This window comes from Sebastes fasciatus, chromosome 4, assembly GCF_043250625.1.
Source record: "Sebastes fasciatus isolate fSebFas1 chromosome 4, fSebFas1.pri, whole genome shotgun sequence".
In the NCBI taxonomy this organism is placed as follows: Eukaryota; Metazoa; Chordata; class Actinopteri; order Perciformes; family Sebastidae; genus Sebastes; species Sebastes fasciatus.
In genome coordinates this window covers 11,470,163-11,492,263 of record NC_133798.1, presented here as the reverse complement: position 1 = coordinate 11,492,263, position 22,101 = coordinate 11,470,163, and the positions used below count along the sequence as shown (strand labels likewise).

Here is a 22,101-nt window from a genome sequence, read left to right as displayed (position 1 = left end):
TAAACTTCTAGAAACTAACCTGACTAGTCACCACTTCCTATTCTTGTTTCACAATGAAGGCTTCCCACCCTCTTAATGTTAAAACCATAGACTGTTTATAAGAAGTGGACAAAGTCACCGTGACATCACCCATTGGTTTGTGGACTGCCATTTTGAAGCCTTGAGTTCTGCATTTTGGCCGTCGCCATCTTGGTTATTTGCAACCAGAAGTGACTCGAGAGGGCGGAGCTAAGAACAACCGAACGCTGAGACCCTTCTACAGCCGACGTCATGTTTATATCACGATGTTAGCTGGAGGCAAAACAAAGAAAAAACTGGAGGAAAACCCGAAGCACCTCAGAGTAGTCGGCTAAAGTTACACATCCAAAATGTCATCTTTCTGTTTTGCTGAGTGCCAAAAACGATATCACATACATTTCACCGCAGCCAATGGCTCGCGGCTGCAGTTAGCAGAAGGCCGAACTATTAGCAACCTTTTCTCTCTATCTCTGAAACGCGATATTGTACAGCTCTCTTTTTGACAGACTTCACTGCAGGATAGTTAACTATAGGCATCTAAAAATGTATACGCCCTAAATCGGTCTTTACAGCGCTGCCTTTGGCCACCAACCCAGCTGGTCGGACAGCTGGCTATTTAGTTGGCTTGTTAATTCCGCCATGCTTTCATGCAACATAGTCACAGAAAATAAGCCCAACAGCGGGCTGGTGGTGCTGGGTCACGGTCCCTCTGTCTCACTCTACTAGGAGACTACTTCGCCAGGACGAGAGCAGGCGTAAGCTATCTTGTCAGTCTCCGGAAAAGCTAGCTAGCTAACCAACCAGTCGTCCTCTCCTCCCGAAGAAACATTAGTCCGTCAGCAGCGTTGGGGTCGACTAATCTGATCCCATTGGTTAATGTTAACTTTCTCAACTAACACTTGTGATCCCGGAGAGTGAGTGACTGAACATTGAGAGAAAATTGTATTTTCTTCAGCGATTGTTAAAAAAACAAGCCAACAGACGACAACATGGCCAACTCCCAGAACGGACAACTCCATGGTAGCAACCTGTCAATCACAAGGTAGCCACGCCCTAAAGCATATCCTGCTTTATGGTCTATTTGACTCTAAATGAGACCATAATTTACTGAATGAACATCATGCTGTATTGAAGAAGACTTGAAACTAGCGATTAAGACCATAAACTCATGTTTACAATGTTTACTGAGGTAATAAATCAAGTGAGAAGTAGGCTCATTTTCTCATAGACTTCTATACAATCAGACTTCTTTTTGCAACCAGAAGAGTCGCCCCCTGCTGGCTGTTATTACATACCGACCGGCCAACATTGCTATCCCTAGAGCAATGTTGCTAACATGGCTAAAAATGAGTTGCCCACTGATTAAAACATCTATTTATTGTGGAAACATGCAATATATGAGCTAGTATCAAGATGATGTTTACTCATCAACAGTAGCTTACTGCAGCAAATGAATGACAGGACCACTGGTGAAGAGTGATCAATATATTATACACGGGATTGCAGTGGTGCTTCTTTTAACGAATTTGGAAATATGGTGATGCCGGCTAAAATTGTATTACCAACAACTAGTAGCCTGCTGCCAACAGTTTCAATGTGGAAACTTATAATTTCTAGTAACATGCTTTGCTTTTTGGGGAAGGAAAAAAAAAGCTTTTTCTGCTGCACAAGCTCTCTCATAATTAGAATCTGGAACATCTGGGCTGGCCAGGAGACTTTATTTAGGTCAAGTCTGCATGTCTATTTTGGTTTCTATTTTTGATTTTTGATTTTCAGATTTATGTTCTTTGTTGATGCACCTTCTGAGCAGATGTTGTGGGAACCTACAGTAGGTGCTTTCTAGAAATACATATCAGAAATACAATTGCCACCCTGCTACTGTCAGTGGGCCATAGCTGTGTGTTTTTTTCATTTGGGATGGTGGATTAGTCCATACATTTTAGACAGACTTAACATGTTAGAATGCCTGAATATCCTAAATATATTACAGTAATAGGGTGTTTGTGTGCATTGTGTGTCTGACTGTCTGCACTCTACAGCAGTGTGATGACATTATCACTGCAGTGAGAATAAAGAAAACCTAAGGAGACTTTCACACCTAGTATAACTATTACATAACAGCATTAGTAAGTACATACTGTAAGTGATAATAAGTTATTGTCAAGGCAGCTCCACTCTGGTTCCGCTATTTATTTATGTTCTATGCCGTGAAATTCATTGTTCCCCCAGCCAACATCATTGCAGATAAGTGTTGTATATGGCACTGGCATTACAGCAGATTCCCTGCAAGCACTACATCTTACAGTCTCATTGTAGAGAGAGTGCTACTGCAAACAAACAACAGTCAGTGTTTCTTCAGTCCTCTCATCCTCCATCAGTGCCGCAGTGATCGCTGCAGCCTCTTTAATCTGAGTGTGACAGACGTTAATCTGTGTGTTTACCTCATTACAGCTTGTTTGTTTATTAGCAGGAAATCTGAGTTCATTTGAAAACACTCAACATCAGTCGTAAGAGAAATTACTCACTTATCACTCTGATTGGCCAAAGCGGGCACAGCAGTGAGAAGAACTTTCAAAAGGATGCATGTAACACCATGGTCATGCAGTCTATAATTGCTTACTTAAGATTGCTGCTTCACCTCACTGCTCCGCTAGGAGCCGACACCAACGCCAAGCTGCTTGAGGGCCCGCTGGATTGAAGAACACGTTCTCAACTCCCAACTCGTCATATACTAACGCTTTGTCAGACCCCTCGGCGTCACTATTCAGTCACAGTAAACTCATGCTTAAACCTGCAGTAGGCAGAATAATTTTGGCATCATTGGGCAAAAAATCCATAATAACATTTCAGCATATTGTAATTCAAGTGTTCTGAGGCTCTGTTTTCAGGCTTTAAAAAAAATCTAGCTCGTGACGGGAGACTTTGACCAATCGCAAGTAATTTCAGAGAGAAAGCGTTCCTATTGGCTGTTCATTCAACAGACGCAGCTGTAAATCACTCGCGAACTCCGATCACACGGTCAAACTAGGCAGCGCTTATCAAATATGAATCAATATTCTGTTACTGTAATGCCTATTTCTTGCCTCAAACTTTTTCAGAAACATCTTGTTGTGTACTGTTTAGCTGTAAAATGATAATCAACATGGCTGCCGGGTCACAGAATTTCTTATTTTACAGCTAAACAGTACACTACAAGATGTTTCTGAAAACAACAACACCACTCCTGGCGCACTTTCCCTGAACGTTTAATATTGACGTGGATGGGTTTACATTGTAGTTAATGGAAAGCCCGGTGCGTCTCATACTGACACTAAAGGGATGGGCACAAAAACAGATCTTACAAATGTCAGTAAATCTTCGCCAGTCTTCATCAATATTGCCTCAGGGAACAACATCATTAATTTGAGGGAAACCACTGGGAAGCCTTCACCCGTCATATTTCTTCTCTGGTGAAAAGCAAAACATGCAACTCTGAATCTGCTGCCAAATGTCAAAACACACCAAAACAGGACAATTAATTAAGATAAGCCAGTTGAGAACTTCAACGAGAGCAGATGGCCCTTAACAGCATTTACAAATCGTACACACCAAAAAAACGAGTGGAATTTATTATTTAATGCTGAAAGCAGGCCCTGACTGAGGTAGGCTACACAGCACGTAGACAAATAAAAGAGAGTGCTTCATATATCTCTCTGTCAGCTGAGAATAACATGAATCAAATAATGAAATTAATAATTGAAAAATAATGTTGAACATAATATTGTCTTTGTTTTATCACTGCTTTATTACTTGTGAAAAAACAGGCACCTCAGACCAAGGGTCAAGTCGTACCATAATGCTCTGACAAAACTGGCGAATCACAAACTGCTCTCTGCCCTCTGCAGTGACACATCCTGCCATGCAAGTTTCATTTTGTAGACACACACCAGCAGTTCATACTCACACACACACACACACACACACACACACACTCTGCACCAGCAGTTTTCTAACAAATCTTGTTGAGTTATCTTAAGGAATGAAAATATCCATTTAATGGATTCATCCGTGTCATTCTATGTTTAAAAAGAGACTTAAAAAATGCTCTGCTGACAAAAACATTTGATTTGGAAAAATAATTATCACTCTAAGAAATTGTTGTTCACACTGTAAATACGGCAATTACTCCTGCTTCTCTGCATTTTTTTTGTTTGAACTTTACTTGTTTTTGTATAAGCCATTATAGGTTTCTACCACACCTTCACACGGATTTTACATTCCTTTTATGGGAATTGTATTTTACTGTCTTTTAATGTGTGAAACAAATAAACATTAACACTTAAGGTGTTCTAACTGACAGACTGCACAGATGGTCTTAAACAACCAGGCACTAGACCTGACAAATTAGCTTTTTACATACATGTGTGCCTCTTGCTAAATTTAGCCTTTGATGCAGATGTTGCTTTTATTTTGGATATAGAAATATTTACCTTGATTTTTCAGTTGTTAGTCTTGATCATATAACATTGTGTCATCTATGACAAACTCCATCCAATGGCTCAAGCTGCTCTAATACACTGTTCATAGCTATACCTACAAAAAGTAATGCACTGCAATTCGTATAAATCCCACAAAATCAATTTGTATGTAATCAACGTAATCGTGAACCAGGAAGTATAAAGAGCGACGGACGCCACATTGGGAGGAGGTTGGGGTGGATGAGTGGAAATTACCAGACTTTCAGAATTTATTTGGCAAAGGCCTTTCCATAATCCATTTACTGCATCATCTCTTTTTGACAAAGGTAAAAACAACCCAGTCTCACTCCCAACTAGTCAAATACCGCCGATTAGACAGTGCCCATTGGCATCGGAAACCAACGCACAGACACACTTTAGCGACAGTATGTGAAAAAAGCAGGCTTTCAACTAACTCCAATGTAAACCCACCCGCGGCGTTATTTGAGCAAGTGACGTAGTATTAATAGTGTGAGAGTCTGGTCAGGGCGGGAGGGGTTGTGGTGGTTGGGTCAAACAAACACAAGACTTTCAACCAGGAGACTGGTTTTCGTTACCCGTGTGAAATTAAACGTTAACTTATTTTGTCAAGTGACTCGTCGGTATCGTCAGTCACGTGAGTCATGTGAGTCGCTAGTCAGTGAAGTTAACGTCAACCACGACCGTTTCCTAACCCTAACTAGGTGGTTGTGATGCCTAAACCTAACTTCCTGTGAAAATATAAGATTCTTTTGAAAGGACACTAAGCATGCAACAATCGTATATTTACAGGCCGTCCCTGGTCCGTCGAAAAGTAACGCAAGAGGGGTGCCCCGTGCGTCGGTCTCCGATGCCGAGGGGCACTGACGAAGTGCCGGTATTTGAAGAGTTGGGAGAGACAATGTGTTGGCAAAAACCACCTCAAGCGAGCATAAAAAAATTTTTCGCAATTGAGGAAGTTTTATCAAATGTTGCCGTTCATACAGCTTTTCTAATGCGATACTTCAAAATGCACTTAAACTATGTGAATGGAAACACAGCTGCAGTCTTTGAAGCTGTTAGCTACACACAGCTATGGACTTGGATGATTTGTGTGACTAACTGAAAGACTTCTCAATGCTTTACACTAAAAGCACATCCTTTAAGGCACATGCCTGTTTAATACATTGTTAGGCTTTCTGAAAGCCTGATGTCAGCACCTCTTACTTTTTTTTACAAGCAATTAAATATTCATCAGAGACACTTCAGGAAGAGGTATTGCATTGTCTTCCTGAAGTGTCTAGGATGTAACTTTTAACAAGTATTTTTGTAATTATTGATCAAAGAATGCAGAAAAAATCTACAGAAAGTGATTAAGTTAAACATTACTGTAGGCCAAAAGAGCAGTTGGCAAGAAATGTAAATGTACTTTTTTTTTTTTAATTATCTTTACAGTCCTCATGACTCACATTTGTTGGGTCTTTGTAATAATCTTGTTCAATTAAAAGGCAATGAATAATCAAAGAATACTTCCTCTCACACCTCCTCTCTTTCTCACAGGAGCACAAACCAGCACAGCTTTCTATAATGTTCTGCCAAACTGAAGGAGACTGAGCACAGGTGGATGAAAATTAAATCAAGCATCTGGCTTGCAGACTCTGTGTGATACTGTACGTGTGTGTGTGTGTGTGTGTGTGTGTGTGTGTGTGTGTGTGTGTGTGTGTGTGTGTGTGGACAATGACATGAATTGTAAAAATAGAAGATGAAAGGCTTCATCTCTCATAGAAGTGAACTGTGCAAAACCAAAACAATTTACAAACACAGAAATGCTTCTCCACTAGATAATTTTCACATTAATGTTTCTATAAGTTACGTTTATAAACCAACAGCATTGGAAGAAACACGTTTCAACAAATATATTCAGTTTATTTCTTCCACTCATCACTGCTTAACACCTTGACTTAATATACTTCACTTAGGAAGAACACACACTACGTATTCATCTGCCTCACACTTATTTTAATTTTATTTTAATTTTATTCTAATCATTATTTTATTTTGTTTTAATTTATTTTTTATTATCATTACTGTTATTATTATTGCGACTATTATAATTTATATTAGCACATTATTTGTCTTTACACACATTATGCATATGTTTTGATATGCCAATTGTCATTTTATTGTTTCAAGTGGGTAGCATTCTCATGTCATGTGATTCAGGTCACATGACCCCCTGATCATATTTAAATTTGAACACCTGTTCTCACCAAACTACACGCCCTGATGAAGACTTGTTGAGTCGAAATACATTGGTGGGTGTTGATTTCTAATTAAAGGATTTTAAATTCATAATCAGAGTGCCTCGAGTATTTTCCAGATTGCCATCCTATACCAAGGATTTCCTTTCAAAATAAACTGGACAGTCACTGTTCTTTATTTTTATTTGACATACGTGCACTTTTGACCTTTTGCCTTTTTTTGACATGATTTATGCCTGTGTGTTGTTAGATAATGCTGCTTAATCCTTGTGCATGTCTTTCTTATACATTTGTCCTATTTGTATTTTTAGTTTTTTGTGTGTAAATTAATTGCCCATGTGTATTTCTGTCTGCACGCTTTTATTTTAAATTGAATTGAATGTGTCTAATCAGATCCTTCAGCTTCTGATAATGGATGAATTAACCAGTCACCAATATGGTCACCACCGTATCGACTCATACATTAAAATGTCACATTAGACAAAAGAACCAGTGGTATAATATGAGCTGAAAGGTCCCTTCTGGGATAATTTTTCAAAAAAGTAACCAAAAGGAATCACTCACTTGAGAAATGTACATTATATCTGTGATTACCATAAAGTACTTTCCTCAGGCTGAATTGGTGAATCCAGATTATAATGTGTGATGTCACACTGATGCACATATAGAGCTGCTTTTGAGTATTACTTTTATCAGGTTTCGACAAAACCAACCTCAGTTATCCTTCGCTGTCAAGGCCCCAAAAGGATGATAGAGTGCTTATATGGATCTAAAAATCATACTGTTTTTCACCGTTTATTTGATAGTTGGGATTGAAGTGGCACCTATTCCACTGTCAGATAAATAGTAGAAGTAGTCCCTGTGACGTCACCCCTTTGTTTGTGGACAGCCCTTTTGAAGCATTGAGTTGGGCATTTTGGCCAAGTGACACGAGATGGTGGAGCTTAGTACAACTGAGCGATGATTAGACATTTTCAGGCGACCAAAAAGGTTATAATTAACTTTCATGAACGGAAAACTCACTGTGAAAGGGTTAAAGTTCTAAGACGAATTCACGGACAATTCCCAACATTGCTATCCCTAGAGTCATGTCGCAAACATGGCTAAAAATGACTTTATACCTCAGTACAGCAGAATTGTATTTACCACACTTAAAACAAGCTCACAAACAAGTAGCTAAGATACAGAGCCTGTGTGTGAGGCCTGACAACTCCCCGAATATACGGTCTCTCTGGCCAGCTACAAACCAACTCCATTATCCCGTCTTTTTCCTCCCGCTTCCTCCTTCCACCATTTCAAAGGCAAGAGAACACAGGATACGGTGTTTATTTATGTGGCTTTGACTTGCCTCTCATTCCCTTGCATCTCCACTGTACAAGTTGAAAACTCTAGCAGAAGACTAGGGTATTTCTATTTTTTCTTTGTCATAGCACATTTCATGCTGCTCCTTCTGTTCACACGTCCTCATGTGCAACAAATCAGCGCACTGCTGGCCACTCACTTCCCTCGAATGCACAGCTGTAGTATGTTGGGAGTGTAGTGTGACACATCCCAGTATTTCTTATATTCTCTCTTTGTGCTTTTGGGATAGGTCTTAAACACTATGAGTAGTATTGAAGTGGCCACAGATGATGCTTAAAGACCAAAAGACACACACTTTTCTTCAAGAATGATGGGGATCTTGTGTTTTTGTCACCACTGTGGAGCTGACCACTGTATGTCCTGCAGATAGCAGGACAGCAGCAGATAGATAGAAGCAGATAACAAAGACCATTAAAAAATGATTCTCACTGGCTAAAATATTAAATAAATATATAATTTTGTTTCTAAAGTAATACATCCACAGAGCTTGTAAAAAAGGTCTTGAATAAAAGTATTGCTTTTTTTTTTTTAAATAACGATTCTGCATTAATCATTTGAAAAATGTTGACAAGTTAATGTTTTGTTTGTCTCTATGGAAGATATTAGTGGGGTGCCGACTTCTAGCAAGGCTTGTGAGACAATTGTATAATGACGTTGGTATCACGTGGTATCTCTGGGTCATCAGCGATCAGGTTGCCAGTTAGTGTGGGAAAAAAATGCCTGAGTTTGACAGTGAGTGCCTGGCAATCACTTGTTGTGAAATGAATGCAATGGAACGGGAGAGAGAGAATGTGCAACACTCTCTCACAACCAAATACCGCCGCTTGGCCAGTGCACCTTGGCATCAGAGACCGATGCACGTGGTACCCCTCTTGCGTTACTTTTGGACGGACCAGGGATGTTTGTTACATATATAGTGTCCTTTCAAAATAAACTTCCGTTTTCAAAGGAATTTCGGTTTAGGCAACACCACCACTTAGGTAGGATTAGGAAATGGTCGTGGTTGAAGTTAACTTCACTGACTAGCCACTCAGGTCACTAGCGACTCACGTGACTCACAGGACTGACAATACTAATGAGTAACGTGACTAATGACTCACGGAACTCACGGGACTAATGACACCGACAAGTCACGTGACTAAAGACTGACGTTACAAAATAAGACGTTACTTATAGTTTGACACGGGACATGAACAGTGATCTCCTGGTTAAAAGTCTTGTCTTTGTTTGACCCATCCACCCCCCACCCACCCTGAATGGACTCTCACGCTATTAATACTACATGACTTGCCCCAACCGTCAAATAACGCCACGGGTGGGTTTACATTGGAGTTAGTTGAAAGTCCAGTAAATCACATACTGTTGCTAAAGGTTACCTCTGTGCATCGGTTTCCGATGCCGGGGCACTTACCAAACTGCGGTATTTGACGATTTGAAAGTGAGAACGTGTTGGAATGCGACATCTAGCGGCTGAATGTTATCGATGTTACCAGTTATCAACTGTATCTTTAATATAGCAACAAACAACTATTAGCTATAGAGTAATGTCTACCTGAGCAGAGAATGTTTGTACATGTGAGTGTGCCCCATTGGCTAGCTCGTGGCCGCCGCTCTGCACTGCTCTCATACAACAGTTAGCCTACAGCTGATAACGCCGTTCCGACTGACGGCGCCGTCAAAGAAGCGTAGCGCTCACCCTCCACTTCCCACCTCAGGTTAACACCGTTTGCTCTGTCAGTGTTGTTGCCGTTGTTTTCACTGTTAGCGCTATCAGCACCGTTTGCTGCAATCCGCTGGCTCAGCCGTCGCCATGTTGAGAGCCATGCAGAGGCAAAAGAAATTCTCCCAATCTTGCATTTAGCAGAGTAATAGCAATTTAATAAATCTTATTGATACAATTTGTCTAAGAAGAGAAGAAAAATACATATTCAACAGTGTTATTAATGTTAATATTAATATGTGTGTTCCCTGCGTTCCTACATAAAGGCTGGCCATTTTTGTGTTTAGTCAAAGATTAGCAGTCTGTTGGCTGTAGTGGAGAGCTGCATGGGGAGTCAGACTATATTAAATAAACTGTTTGATGATATTTAAAGATGTCTAGAAGGGATGTGCAAAGCTTCATCTCAGTGGTTCTATACACGTATCAATCTTTAAAAACTGTATGTGTTTTTAAAACAGAATTAATGAAGTGGTGCTTATACAGCGTGAGCACTTTGTGACAGCATTAAGCATTTTAATCGGAGAGCGGTTTCATGGTATAATACAGTCACACAACATTCATTATAGATCATATAAAAAATGTAATTACTTTTAGCTAGTCGCTTACATTAAAGTGGGGGTCGGCAGAATGTTTTTAGCATCATTGGGCAAAAAATCCATAATAACCTTTCAGCATATTGTGATTCAAGTGTTCTGAGAGATAACTAGCCTGTGTGACGGGATTTTGGCCAATCACAGGTCATTTCAGAGAGAGCGCGTTCCTATTGGCTGTTCATTCAACGTAGGCAGCTGTCAATCACTCGCAAACTCCGATCGAACAGTCAAATTAGGCAGAACTGATCAAATGTGAATCAATATTCTGTTACTGTAATAACTATTTCTCGAGTAAATTGTTTTCAGAAACATCTTGTAGTGTACTGTTTAGCTGTAAAATGATAAAGTTTGCTCCGGCAGGTGGGCGGTGCTTGGTATTTCCTCAACATGGCGGATGGGCTACAAAATTTCTCAATTTACATCTAAACAGTACACTAACATATGTTTCTGAAAACATTTGAGGTGAGAAATAGACATTACAGTAACAGAATTGATTCATATTTAATCAGCGCTGCCTATTTTGATCAGAGTTCGCGAGTGATTGACAGCTGCTCAGAGACGGCAGGCTCCAACTCGGCTCTGATTGGTTGTTTTTCGTCTGGTCTGTGAAATCCTGCAGATGCCATTAGGAGCACCGGAGGACACCGGAAGACATAGAGGCACATGATTTTTTTTTTCAGATTACCTGTCTCATGCACTACTGTCAAGATATAGTGACTGTTTTATAAAAATTACTTTTTTAATCATATTTGCTCCAATTCTACCCACTGCTGCTTTAAGTTGTACTTCATCTGTATGTTAAAATGCCACACTAAATATACCTGATAAAATGAACTGCATAATAGAGTGTTACGCGTCTCTCTGTTCTGTTGTTTTCCTTGTGTGTGTCTGTTCTATGTCTTTAAGTTCTAGGTGCAGCTCCCTGACTGCTGATTGAGAGCACCTGTGTGGAGCTGTGGGCTGGGCCTATATAGGTGGTTCGTTACTCTGCCCACACTCTCTCTCTCAACTCCCTGACACAAGGCGCAGCTCTTTGTGGTCCATTATGTTAACCTTTTTCTCTGTTTTGTTGTACATAAATGTTGGATTATGTTGCGTCTAACCCTGTTGTGTGTCCCTCTTTAAGTTGCGGCTCTCAAGTCAGTCGTAACATGACTTAAACCAATGACATTTCTAAAAAGAACACTGATGCTAATTGAAATTATATTACACCATTTTGGTATTACTAACAATCTTCTTGCCTTTAGTATGCACTACAATTAACAGGGGATGGCATTTGCTGTTCTGAATGAACTGCACGGCATTTGGAAAAAGAGCGTGTTTGCTATTTCTCAGGAGTGAAATGCCTCATTACAACATGGGAAGACCCTAGTGACCCGAGATAGAGAATAGAAATGTGTGTATTGGAAGCCAAAGCACAAACACGGGCCGATACTGAAAGAGCTGAAAGGATTCTGCTTTGTTGCAGACAGATGCACTCTGGGTCAAAATGTAAAATAATTTCTTATAACCCAAAGAGCAGTACGCAAGAGGTAAAAGCAAGAGGTAAAATCTCTTATCTGAGCAGTGCGCTATCAACGGCTTGAAGCAGTGCCTCCAGGTTTTCTTCTCTCAATGGGAAAATTATAGTAACAGAAAAGGCTTAATACACACACAGAGCGAGGCGTTTTAGATGTGCTCCTTGTGTAGCTTTCACCCCTGCAGAGCTGCTGTGACCTGAGGCTTCATGAATGCCATTTCTGAATGCTAAGGTGTTCAAAATACTTGTGTAAAATACCACTTATTCACAAAGCAATAATAAACGGCAATGAAATATAACATTTATTTTTCCATTCCCATGGCCAAAAAAAGTTTTTCTTTAAGTTATCTTTTCTGAAAGTTTCTAAAAGCCATTTTTTTAAAACTACTGTATATCAAGATCAACTTAAAGGACCAGTTTGTAACATATCGGGGGATCTATTAGCAGAAATGAAATATAATATTCATAATTATGTTTTCATTAGTGTATGATCACCTGAAACTAAGAATAATTGTGTTTACGTTAGCTTAGAATGAGCCTATAGGGAGCAAGTCCTCTTCATGGAGTCTGCCATGTTGCTCCGCCATGTTTCTACCAAGCCCCCAGGAGTGACAGGCTTTGAAGCAAATTTTTGTATTGGCCAAACTAGTTCACTTTATACATTCATAGTTTCTACAGTAGCCCAGAACGGACAAACCAAACACTGGCTTTAGAGAGAGCCTTTCACGTTTTTACGTTACCTGAAGGCCACCGTACACACTTGTGAAATTGCGGTAACGTGAGCCACAGAGTGAAAAACCATGGTACCGCCAGCTGCCGTCTGACTTCCTGTTGCTCTTAAAGTAGTGTTATTACGTTAAGGATGGCCTCTGAGCGAGGTCAATGGCGGAGGGATACGACCTGCAGCCTCACATTATAAATCCAAAGTGGTAAACACTACACATTCAGTAGAGTATGGAAACACTTTGGGTTTCATACATTGCCAGGAAAAGCAGAGCTAGATATGATGGATAAAGCTGCATGCTAAGTCTGTCATGGTCAGGAAACGTTATCGTATTGCGGTACCGTGCGGTCAAGCAGGCTGTCATTCGCATCTCTGTGGTCAAATCAGCCGGCGCTACAACTGTAGCGCACCCATATACTGACATTTATGTTAAATGCATTCAAATGGCCCAGATGGAGCTGACCATGGATGTATAGCGACGGTCTTGGCGAAATTAGCAGCCCATGTGACCACTTGTAGTTTTCAAAGTAAGGTGTTAACAAAGGGAACTATATACAAAATACATATATGGAAATAAGATTGATTGGATTATATTCACCAGAAGTATAAAACATTACATGTCCCTTATAAATTAAAAAGAAAATACCACTAATTTGTGAGGGAAATGTCTTTACGCTTTGATTTTTGGGTTGCTGGAAAAGATTTAATAAATAATGCCTGACAATGACTGATATGTTTGACTACAGGACATCTTTGACTACATACATGCTGAAAATCAAACATTGTTAATGTATCAATTTAGACAATTTCCAAAGTAAAAGTCCCTAGAAGTGTATTATTCTTTTTCTTTCTCATGGTCTAGTTTTAGAAAAGTAAATCAAATCGCAATACTTAGCAACACTAAAGTAGTGTTATTATGGTAAGGATGACCTCTTACATTACCCTCTCTAACATTACCACAGTCTTGGAAAAGGAGGAGTGAGCGGAGGGCTACTCAGTTGGTGGCAATCTGCAACATTACCACTAGATGTCACCAAATCCTACACACTGTACCTTTAACAGTGACTGACTTATAAGTATAAGACTGCTGGCTTATGTTTTGATTCTATTTAAGTTTCCACACAGTACTTTAACAGACGGCACATTAACCCCTGTCTAATACCTCAGTTTATTTCCAATAGACAGTATTAAGGTCTTCAAAAGAAAACTTGCAATTTAAAAGCCCCATCTATCCAGCGAGTACCTCGCATTGTTGAGTATTGATATCCTCCCAGCGCCTCGTCTGTTTGTCTTTCTGATCTGCAAGCTCTCTGTTCCAAGCTGCAGGTACAAGATGTTCACCAAGGGATATGGAATTCATTTATTTCAATTTGATTTCAAACCGAGAGCAGTGGCACATGTAAGAAATGTAAATAGCTGCACCTGAAATGAAACCCCCACGACAAAAGGAAGTGTTTGATATGTATATTGTGAGTGATTTTCAGAAATAATGCAAGTAAGCTATCCATTAGTGGAAGTATATAGGCATAGCTGATGGGTGGCATTGTGGGTAGTGTGATGGAGTTCCTTTTAGATCAGAGAATATACTGTATTCAATTTGCAATATTTGTATTTAATTGCTAGGCAAAAAGCAGAGAGAGATAGGTTTGCAGCTGCACCCACATCACTCCTCTCACCCCTCGCAGGTAGACAGACAGATCTTCGCACAGGAAAGGACTGATGAGAGATGGAGCAAACTGTTTCTCTTTCCCTTTTGTACATCTACCCAGAATCCACTGATCAATAGCTACTCATGATGTCTGGCTTTCTTGCTATCCCTCTCTTTGCCCTGCCTTAACCTTCTCTTTCTCTTTCCTTCTTGTCTATCCTTTGTTCTATATCCTTTTTTCCTTATTTCTCCTGTCCCTCCCTTCAGTCCTCAAAAAGACATACCAGCTCAGTTGCACAGCAGTTTGTGAAATGGTCACAAAATTGAATGTATTGATTCGTGTACATAGACACGAATTTCAATTTTTTTTCACGATGGTCAGCACGAAACCAATTCGTATGTAATCCACGTAATTGCTGTAAATTAACCGCGAAATATATAGAGCAGCGAACGCCAGGTGGGCAAAAACGGGACTTTCGCAAAGGGTACGCTACTTCCGGTGTTATTTTAACCCAAACCGCAATCTTTTCCTAAAGCTAACTAAGTAGTTTGTTGCCTAACCCTAACCAAGTTGATCGTTTCCTAAACCTAACTAAACAGTTTTATTTTGAAAAGACTGGAGCAGAAAGTGACACGTGCGTCATGTGTTGCTGGACATTCATAGGAAAACTCACAAAAAATATGTTGTTGAAAGTCGTGCTGAGCGTCACGAAAAAAAAGGGAAATTTGTGTCTACGTACACAAATCAATAGATCAAATTTCATGACTATTTCACAAACTGCCGTGAGACTGTGTTGATGCACACACATCCAATCCAAAAAAAGGGGGGGCAGGTGCTGAGATTAAAGTGAGCAGATCAGTGAATAAACAAATAATTCTTCCCTTCAATCCTCCCACCTTTTCAGCTCTCCATTTGCCTTCCATTTTTCCATTCACTTTCTTTTTTTTCTTCATTTCACTTCCTACCCCTCTGTCCCTCATTCCATCCTTTCTCCTCCCGTGTCACGGTTTTACATTTACTCTCATCCCTTCCTCTCCATCCCATCCCCTTCATCCCCACCGCTCTCCTTTCCCTGCTGTCTCTCATCTCTTGCATGCACCACGGTAGCTGCCTCTAAGGCAATCAAACAGTGGGAGTTTTCAACACAGCAGATGCGCGGGATGGATTGGAGGATGAGTGGAAGAGGTTGAGGGTGAGCAGCACACACGGGCTGGAAAGCTCGGTGGAGAGAGGACAACCTACACCTGTTTCGTGTCAGGAACGTGACAGAACACGCAGCTTTTCCTGACTGCAAACTGAAAGTTTCTAAATCGGTTTTGAAATGTTATTATTTAAAGGGTAACTTCAGGTATTTTTCCACCTGGAGCCTATTTTCCCATATTTTTTGTGTTTAATGGGTACAACAATTTTTGAAATTGGTTCAGTATTGAGGGCTAACGCTGCAGCCACAAAACGAGCTGCGAGGGCAAGTGAGCAGCGTCCAGTGTAACATTACGTCCACTAAAAGTGCTTGTTTTTGCCACTGACAGGCTCAGATTGTTATTATAAGTGTCTGACAACATCATGGAAAGGACCATACAGAGAAATAAAACGCTTTCCTTTACCTTTCACTAGAGGTATAAGAAAATATCGAGTATTGCGGTATTATTTTTTTGTGATACTGTATCGATTCTCAAAAACACTGTATTGATTATTAATTAATAGTTTACATGCAAAGATTAATAAAGTCAATACTTAATTTCATTTGCAAAGATACGCACCCTCTCAGTGTATGTACCCTCTCAGTGTATGTACTCTCTCAGAGTAGAGATATGATGTTGGATGTTATAGGGACTGTGATAAATGCAAATGCATATCCCGCTGCTCTGATTGCATAAGAAGTAAACTATTTCTTTATGCATATGGCGGTGTTTTCCTAAAATTTTATTTAAAAAAATCCCAATAAATCGCAATATATTAAATTGGATCCCCTGTATTATGATACGTATTGTATCGCCAGATTATTTTGTTTGTTATTGTGTCCAAGTCTCGCTCACGGAGAAGTCTCGTAGTGAAATCTGAATAGCTGTACACTGTGGCTCAAATAAAAACGGGAGGCCATCCAATTCAAAGACCTCATCCACATTGTGGAAATCAAATTAATATTCAGCCATGACATTGAAAATATTTTAGATAAAATTGAGCTACGCTTTCTGTACTCCAACACAATAAACTGTGCCCGGCTGGCACTCGCATTTCCACCAAGGATATATTCCACTATTCCACTGTTGTCTTCCGGAAACACGTCACCTGATTTCAGAACGATACTTCTCATTGAGACAGACTTGTTCCATAATGTCAGACACTTATAATAACAATCAGAGTCTGTCATGGCAAAAACAAGCACTTTTGGTGGACGTAAATGACGGTGCCAGCATGCCCCAACAGCACCATATTGCATTCTGTGTGCAGCTGCCATCGACAGCACTGTCCTTCAATACTGGACCAATTTCAGAAATTGTTGTCGCTGTTAGTCAGTTAAACACAAAAATATGGGAAAATAGTAGGGATGGGGAAAAAAAATCGATTCACCTAGGTATCGGGATTTTTTTCATTACGGTTTTGAAATTTTTTTTTTTTATATTTGCTTCAGTTGAGTCTATGCGGACGTAGAAGGAAGTTAGCGCTTTTATTATTGTAGTCAGAGTAACGTGACATCATATCAATTCCGTATCCGTCACCAAATGAAACTGCAGTGAGCCGAAACGATAAATTAAAAAAAGGTGGAGGGTACGAACTGCAGCCTCACATTTTAAATCCAAAGTGGTAAAAACTACACATACAGTAAAGTATGGAAACACTTTGGGTTTCACACACTGCCAGGAAAAGCAGAGCTAGACATCATGGCTAAAGCTGCATGCTAACTCTGTCATGGACAGGAAACATTACTGTGTTGCGGTAACGTGCGGTCGAGCCAGCCGTCACTCTCATCTCTGTGGTCAAATCGGCCGACGCTACAACTGTAGAGCAACCATATACTGACATTTATGTTAAATGAATTCAAACGGCCTCAATGGAGCTGACCATGGATGTATAAAGAGAACGGAGCTGATGGTAGAGCTGGAGACGGACTTGGCAAAGTCAGCACAAGTATACACGTGTGACTATGTCCAGTTTTCAAAATAAAGTGTAGACAAAGGGAACTGTATATATACAAAATACATAAGTAAGATTGATTGGATTATATTCACCAGAAGTATAAAACATTAAATGCCCCTTAAAAGAAAATACCACTAATTTGTGAGGGAAATGTATTTATTCTTTGATTTTTGGGATGCTGGAAAACATTTTTTAATAAATAATGCCTGACAATGACTGAAATGTTTGATTTTTAGGACATCTCTGACTACATACTTGCTGAAAATCAAACATTTTTACTGTATCAATTTAGATATTTTCCAAAGTAAAAGTTCCTAGAAGTGTATGATTAAAGATTTTCCCACGGTTTAGTGTTGAGAAAGTGAACAAAAATCGCAATGAATCGTAATATCGAATCAGTACCACAGTATCGTGATAGTATCGAATGGGGAGATAGATGTATCGTCCAAGCCCTATAGTGCCCTCCCTCAATACTGGGCCAATTTCAGAAATTGTTGTCGCTTAGACACCAAAACATGGGAAGATATAGTGTCCAGGTTGAAAAATACCTATGTTACACTTTAAAAATTGTTTCTATCCTCAAGATTCTGGTTGTAAAAGTTGGTTGGTCAGGAGATCATCACTTTTCCTTTTAGTCCATCTTTCATTTTTTTTACTGCTAACAATATCACGTAGATAAACTGTAGTTTCCTATTGAGAAACGCAGCAAATTGGACACATTTAACAGCACTAATGGTAATGTGACAGGACATTATCACCATTGTGTTCTGGTATGACAGACATAATTACCTCAGTGGCATGAGTCAAGTGTTCATAAGCCATCCACGGCCTATTTGCGTTCAGTCACACACACACAGATGATGACTGGGAGTACATTTCTCTCTCCCCCCCCCCCCCCTCCTTGTTGTTGTTATTGTTGTTACTGCTGCTGCCATGCTAATTAATTCAAGACTCCAACAATATAGTATAAGTAGCAAAACGCAATGCCAAAACCCCGGAGGAGGCAACAGCATAATTACACAACAGTTTAATTAGCAAAGAGATACATTGTAATTAACACCGCGCGCGCCTTGTAAAGCGTCATCACGTGCATGTTAAACGCTAGAAATGGGGCTTTAAGACTGCTCGAGTGCTTCATCACTTGACACATCAAACGAACACGGAGAAGGCATCTAGTAGAAAACGAGTTGTTAGTGGGATGAAAGGAGGTGCTGTGCCTCTGCTGCAGGCAGAACAGTGTGAGAAACACAAACAAAGTGGAACATTTCTACATAATGTTGTGTGTGTAAGAGAAAGGGAAAATTAAAATCTCTCTTGTTTGCTCTGCTCAAAACGTACTTAATGTTTTAATCTTCTAAATAATCACAAATCTTAGTGAGCCTGCTGCTGCTGCCTCGGTTTTAATGAGAAGAGACGGAGGAGAAGGAAGGAAGCGTCGCTGTCCATGGTGCTGAAAGTAAAGCTGCTGCTATAGAGACGCGTGCACCCCTCCTCTCCTCGCGCTCCTCCACGCGTCCGATTGCCCGGCTGCACGCGCACAGACACACAGGCACACATACACACATAAAAGACAGACGCAAGATAAATGCGTTATACCTGTATAGTTTGGCGGTTGTAGACTTTCACTACGTGGAAGTTAAAACTGTAAATCCCTTTGCGCGGCGAGATGAAGTTACTTCTCTCCTCGTCGAAGTTCTTCCCGACGTTTACTAGAACCTGAGAGAAAGAAAGAAAGAAAGAAAGAAAGAAAAAGACATTTCATTGATAAAATTGCTTTATCCAGCTGGTGTCTTTCACTGTATTTGCACTCAGTCACTGCGGGATCACATGGGTGCATAAAGGATTTATTACATACGAACAAACAACATTAAAAACCAAAGGTGAAGACAATCCCAAATGTTATCAAATAGCCTAATAAACTAAAAAAAAAAATAGATGTACATTTAGCCAAAATTCTGATAAATGGTGTTCTTAGGATTTGTTTATTTCGTATAGAATTATCTAATTTACAAGCAACCTGTTTGACCCACATTGTACATTTTCTTTTGGGAATGATTTCTAAAATATTGAAATTGATAGGCTATCTCACTTCTTTTTTTGATAGATAGAGGACTCTAAAGGGCCCCTCTGCCCCCCCTGGACCACACATTCAGATCCACCGGTGTAGCGGAATAACTCTTAAGCTTTTATCCAGGCTTTTTCTTCCCCCCTTGTCAGAACTTCCAAACTTGTACGAGAAGAATGAAATGAAAGAGAACTTAATCAATCTTTCAAATAGAAAATTTCAATTATGCATTCCTGCAGCCAAATGTCTGGTTTTTATGGGCGGAGGCGAACTATGAGCGTGTAATTGAACGGCAGTTTGAGAGAGAATTAACCTTTAACGGCAGGCGGGTAGGACCGAGCCCTCGCGACCTGCAGTTACTAAATTATTTGGCGACATGTCAGATCCCATATCGCATATTGTCAGCTCAGAAAAAGTTGAAATATTAAAAAAAGGGGCTTGCCTACCTAGTCTCCCCCAAAACCACTTTGGGGACGTTTTATACCTATAAAAAGAATTGTCACTGAGACAGATTAAAATTTCAGCTCCACTTTTTAGTTATCTAGCTGAGACCATTACGCAGCTGCGTGTATATCCAGCCACTAAGCTTATTATATCCACCCTGGATTCCTGGTTTAAGGAACTTTTTTTAAATATTTTTACACAACATGCTCAAAGAAAAAGTTCAGCCACCATTGCACTTTTTTTAAGATCCATAAAAAGACCACATGAAACAATCTTCTAGCAGCTCATTTTGGCGCAGAAATATTTTTTTAGTGCGTAAATGCGTATTTTTAGTTTCTGTAAAAATGTGTGACATTTCCATCCATTGATAGCTTCCATACACTATTTGACAACATGACAAGAAACACACGCCCACACACACACACCATGTGAAACTTCATATGTTCGCTGATGTACAACATTCCTTCTTCAGGTATTCCTTAGAAATAAAAGCGTAAAAACTGTCTGAAAACAAATTAAACTTACTTTTGCTTCTTTGATTTGATTTTTTTTTTACAATAAAATAGAATAGATATGAGTTTCTCCTACCCGGTCGAAGTAGATGACCATAGTCCGGTTGCTCATCTCGGACGGTTCGTGGTTGGTGTTCCGGACCGCGGAGAAGGCCACCTTGGCGCTGCCGGAGCGCACCGAGATCCCGAGCGCGGTGCCGGTGGGGTCGGCGGTGGGGTTGGAGTCACACACCACGAGACACTTCCCCTCCAGGATGATTGGTTCCGTCTCGTTCTGAGCGCGGGCCGGGCTGCTCGCCGCGAGCCACACGGCACTCAGCAGGCAAAACGCCAACATACCGGGACCGGAACGACGACGAACTTCTTCTCCGGTCGTCTTCACACCTTTTTTAAAACCTGCGGGTCTATTTCCCCCTTGGAGAAAAAAAAGTAAAGAGTTTCCCGCGGTGTTTCCCCTGAGATGAACCTTTACAACTAGAGATGCCACTCCGTTTTCTTTGGATTTAATTAGCCCAGTGCCTCGCGGAGTCTCTTGGAGAGGGGAAGAAAAAACCAGACGGTTTATTTTTAGGCGTCTCTCCTTTTTCTCTCAGTTTACTGCCGCCGTATCCCGGATCTCGAGTCGCCAGTTTTTCACCACTTCTTTTTCCTTCTTCTTTTCTCACTTCTCCGCAGCTTTTTTCTGTCACTTGGAAACACAAGAAGAAGAAGCGGGAGTCGCGCGCGGTGCGGAGGGGCCCTGGACGAGTGACGAGGCAGCACAACTCATAGCGCGCGGTGGGGGGGGGGAGCTCCGTCTGCGCTCTCTCTCTCTCGCGCGCGCTTGAATTATTGATATGTGAGATATGAGAGTTTCAAACACAAAAGGCTCGGGAGGAAGAGGAAGGGACGCAGCGCGCGAGCGCAAGATGCTCCCGCCCTGGTCCTACTCCTCTTTTTTTCTTTTTTTCTTCTTTTTTTACAGACCCCTCCCTCCCTCCTTCCCCCGGTAACCGAGACCCATCATCGGATTAGCGCGTGCGCGTCTTCGATATTTTCCAATCACTGCGTGCCGACCGCCCCCCTCCCCGCCCCACCGCTTTATCTAGCATCTCTCTCGCTCTCTCTCTCTCTCTCTCTCTCTCTCTCTCTCTCCTTCTCTCTTTCTCCTTCTCTCTCTCTCCCTCTCTCTCTCTCCTTCCCTGCTTTCCCCTCCCCCTGTCTTTCTCACACATCTACCTATCTATCTATCTGTCTGTCTATCTATCTATACATCTATCTATCCATCTTTCAATTTATCTTCTATCTATCTATCTATCATCTATCCATCTATCATATATCTATCTATCTATCTATCCATCTATCATATATCTATCTATCTATCTATCCATCTATTCATCTATCCATCTATCCATCTATCCATCTATCCATCTATCCATCTATCCATCTATCCATCTATCCATCTATCTATCCATCTCACATCTGTCAAAAGTCAATCCTCCTATATATCATACACACATGTTGTCTTTTTGCTCTCTTTCTCTTTATCTCTCTTTCCTCTCCCTCTCCTCCTCCTCACCCACCCAAACACACACACAATGTCTTCTCTGCATCTTACAGGTGAACCACAGGAAAGAAGTAGCAGTCCTTATAAAGGAGGAGC

The 22,101-nt window shown here is 40.5% G+C and overlaps 1 protein-coding gene across 1 annotated transcript in view; it reads right to left on the bottom strand.

Annotated features, from left to right (window-relative positions):
- cbln1 (cerebellin 1 precursor) overlaps positions 1-21,489 on the bottom strand; it is a 31,872-nt gene extending 10,383 nt beyond the window's left edge. Inside the window, exons 1-2 of the mRNA XM_074631958.1 lie at positions 20,536-21,489; positions 19,035-19,154 (exon numbers count right to left, since the gene is read on the bottom strand). Of these exons, the coding sequence (XP_074488059.1) occupies positions 19,035-19,154; positions 20,536-20,796 (381 nt within the window). The 5' untranslated portion in view covers positions 20,797-21,489. The remainder of the gene's footprint in view (positions 1-19,034; positions 19,155-20,535) is intronic.
- Positions 21,490-22,101: the final 612 nt, after the last annotated feature.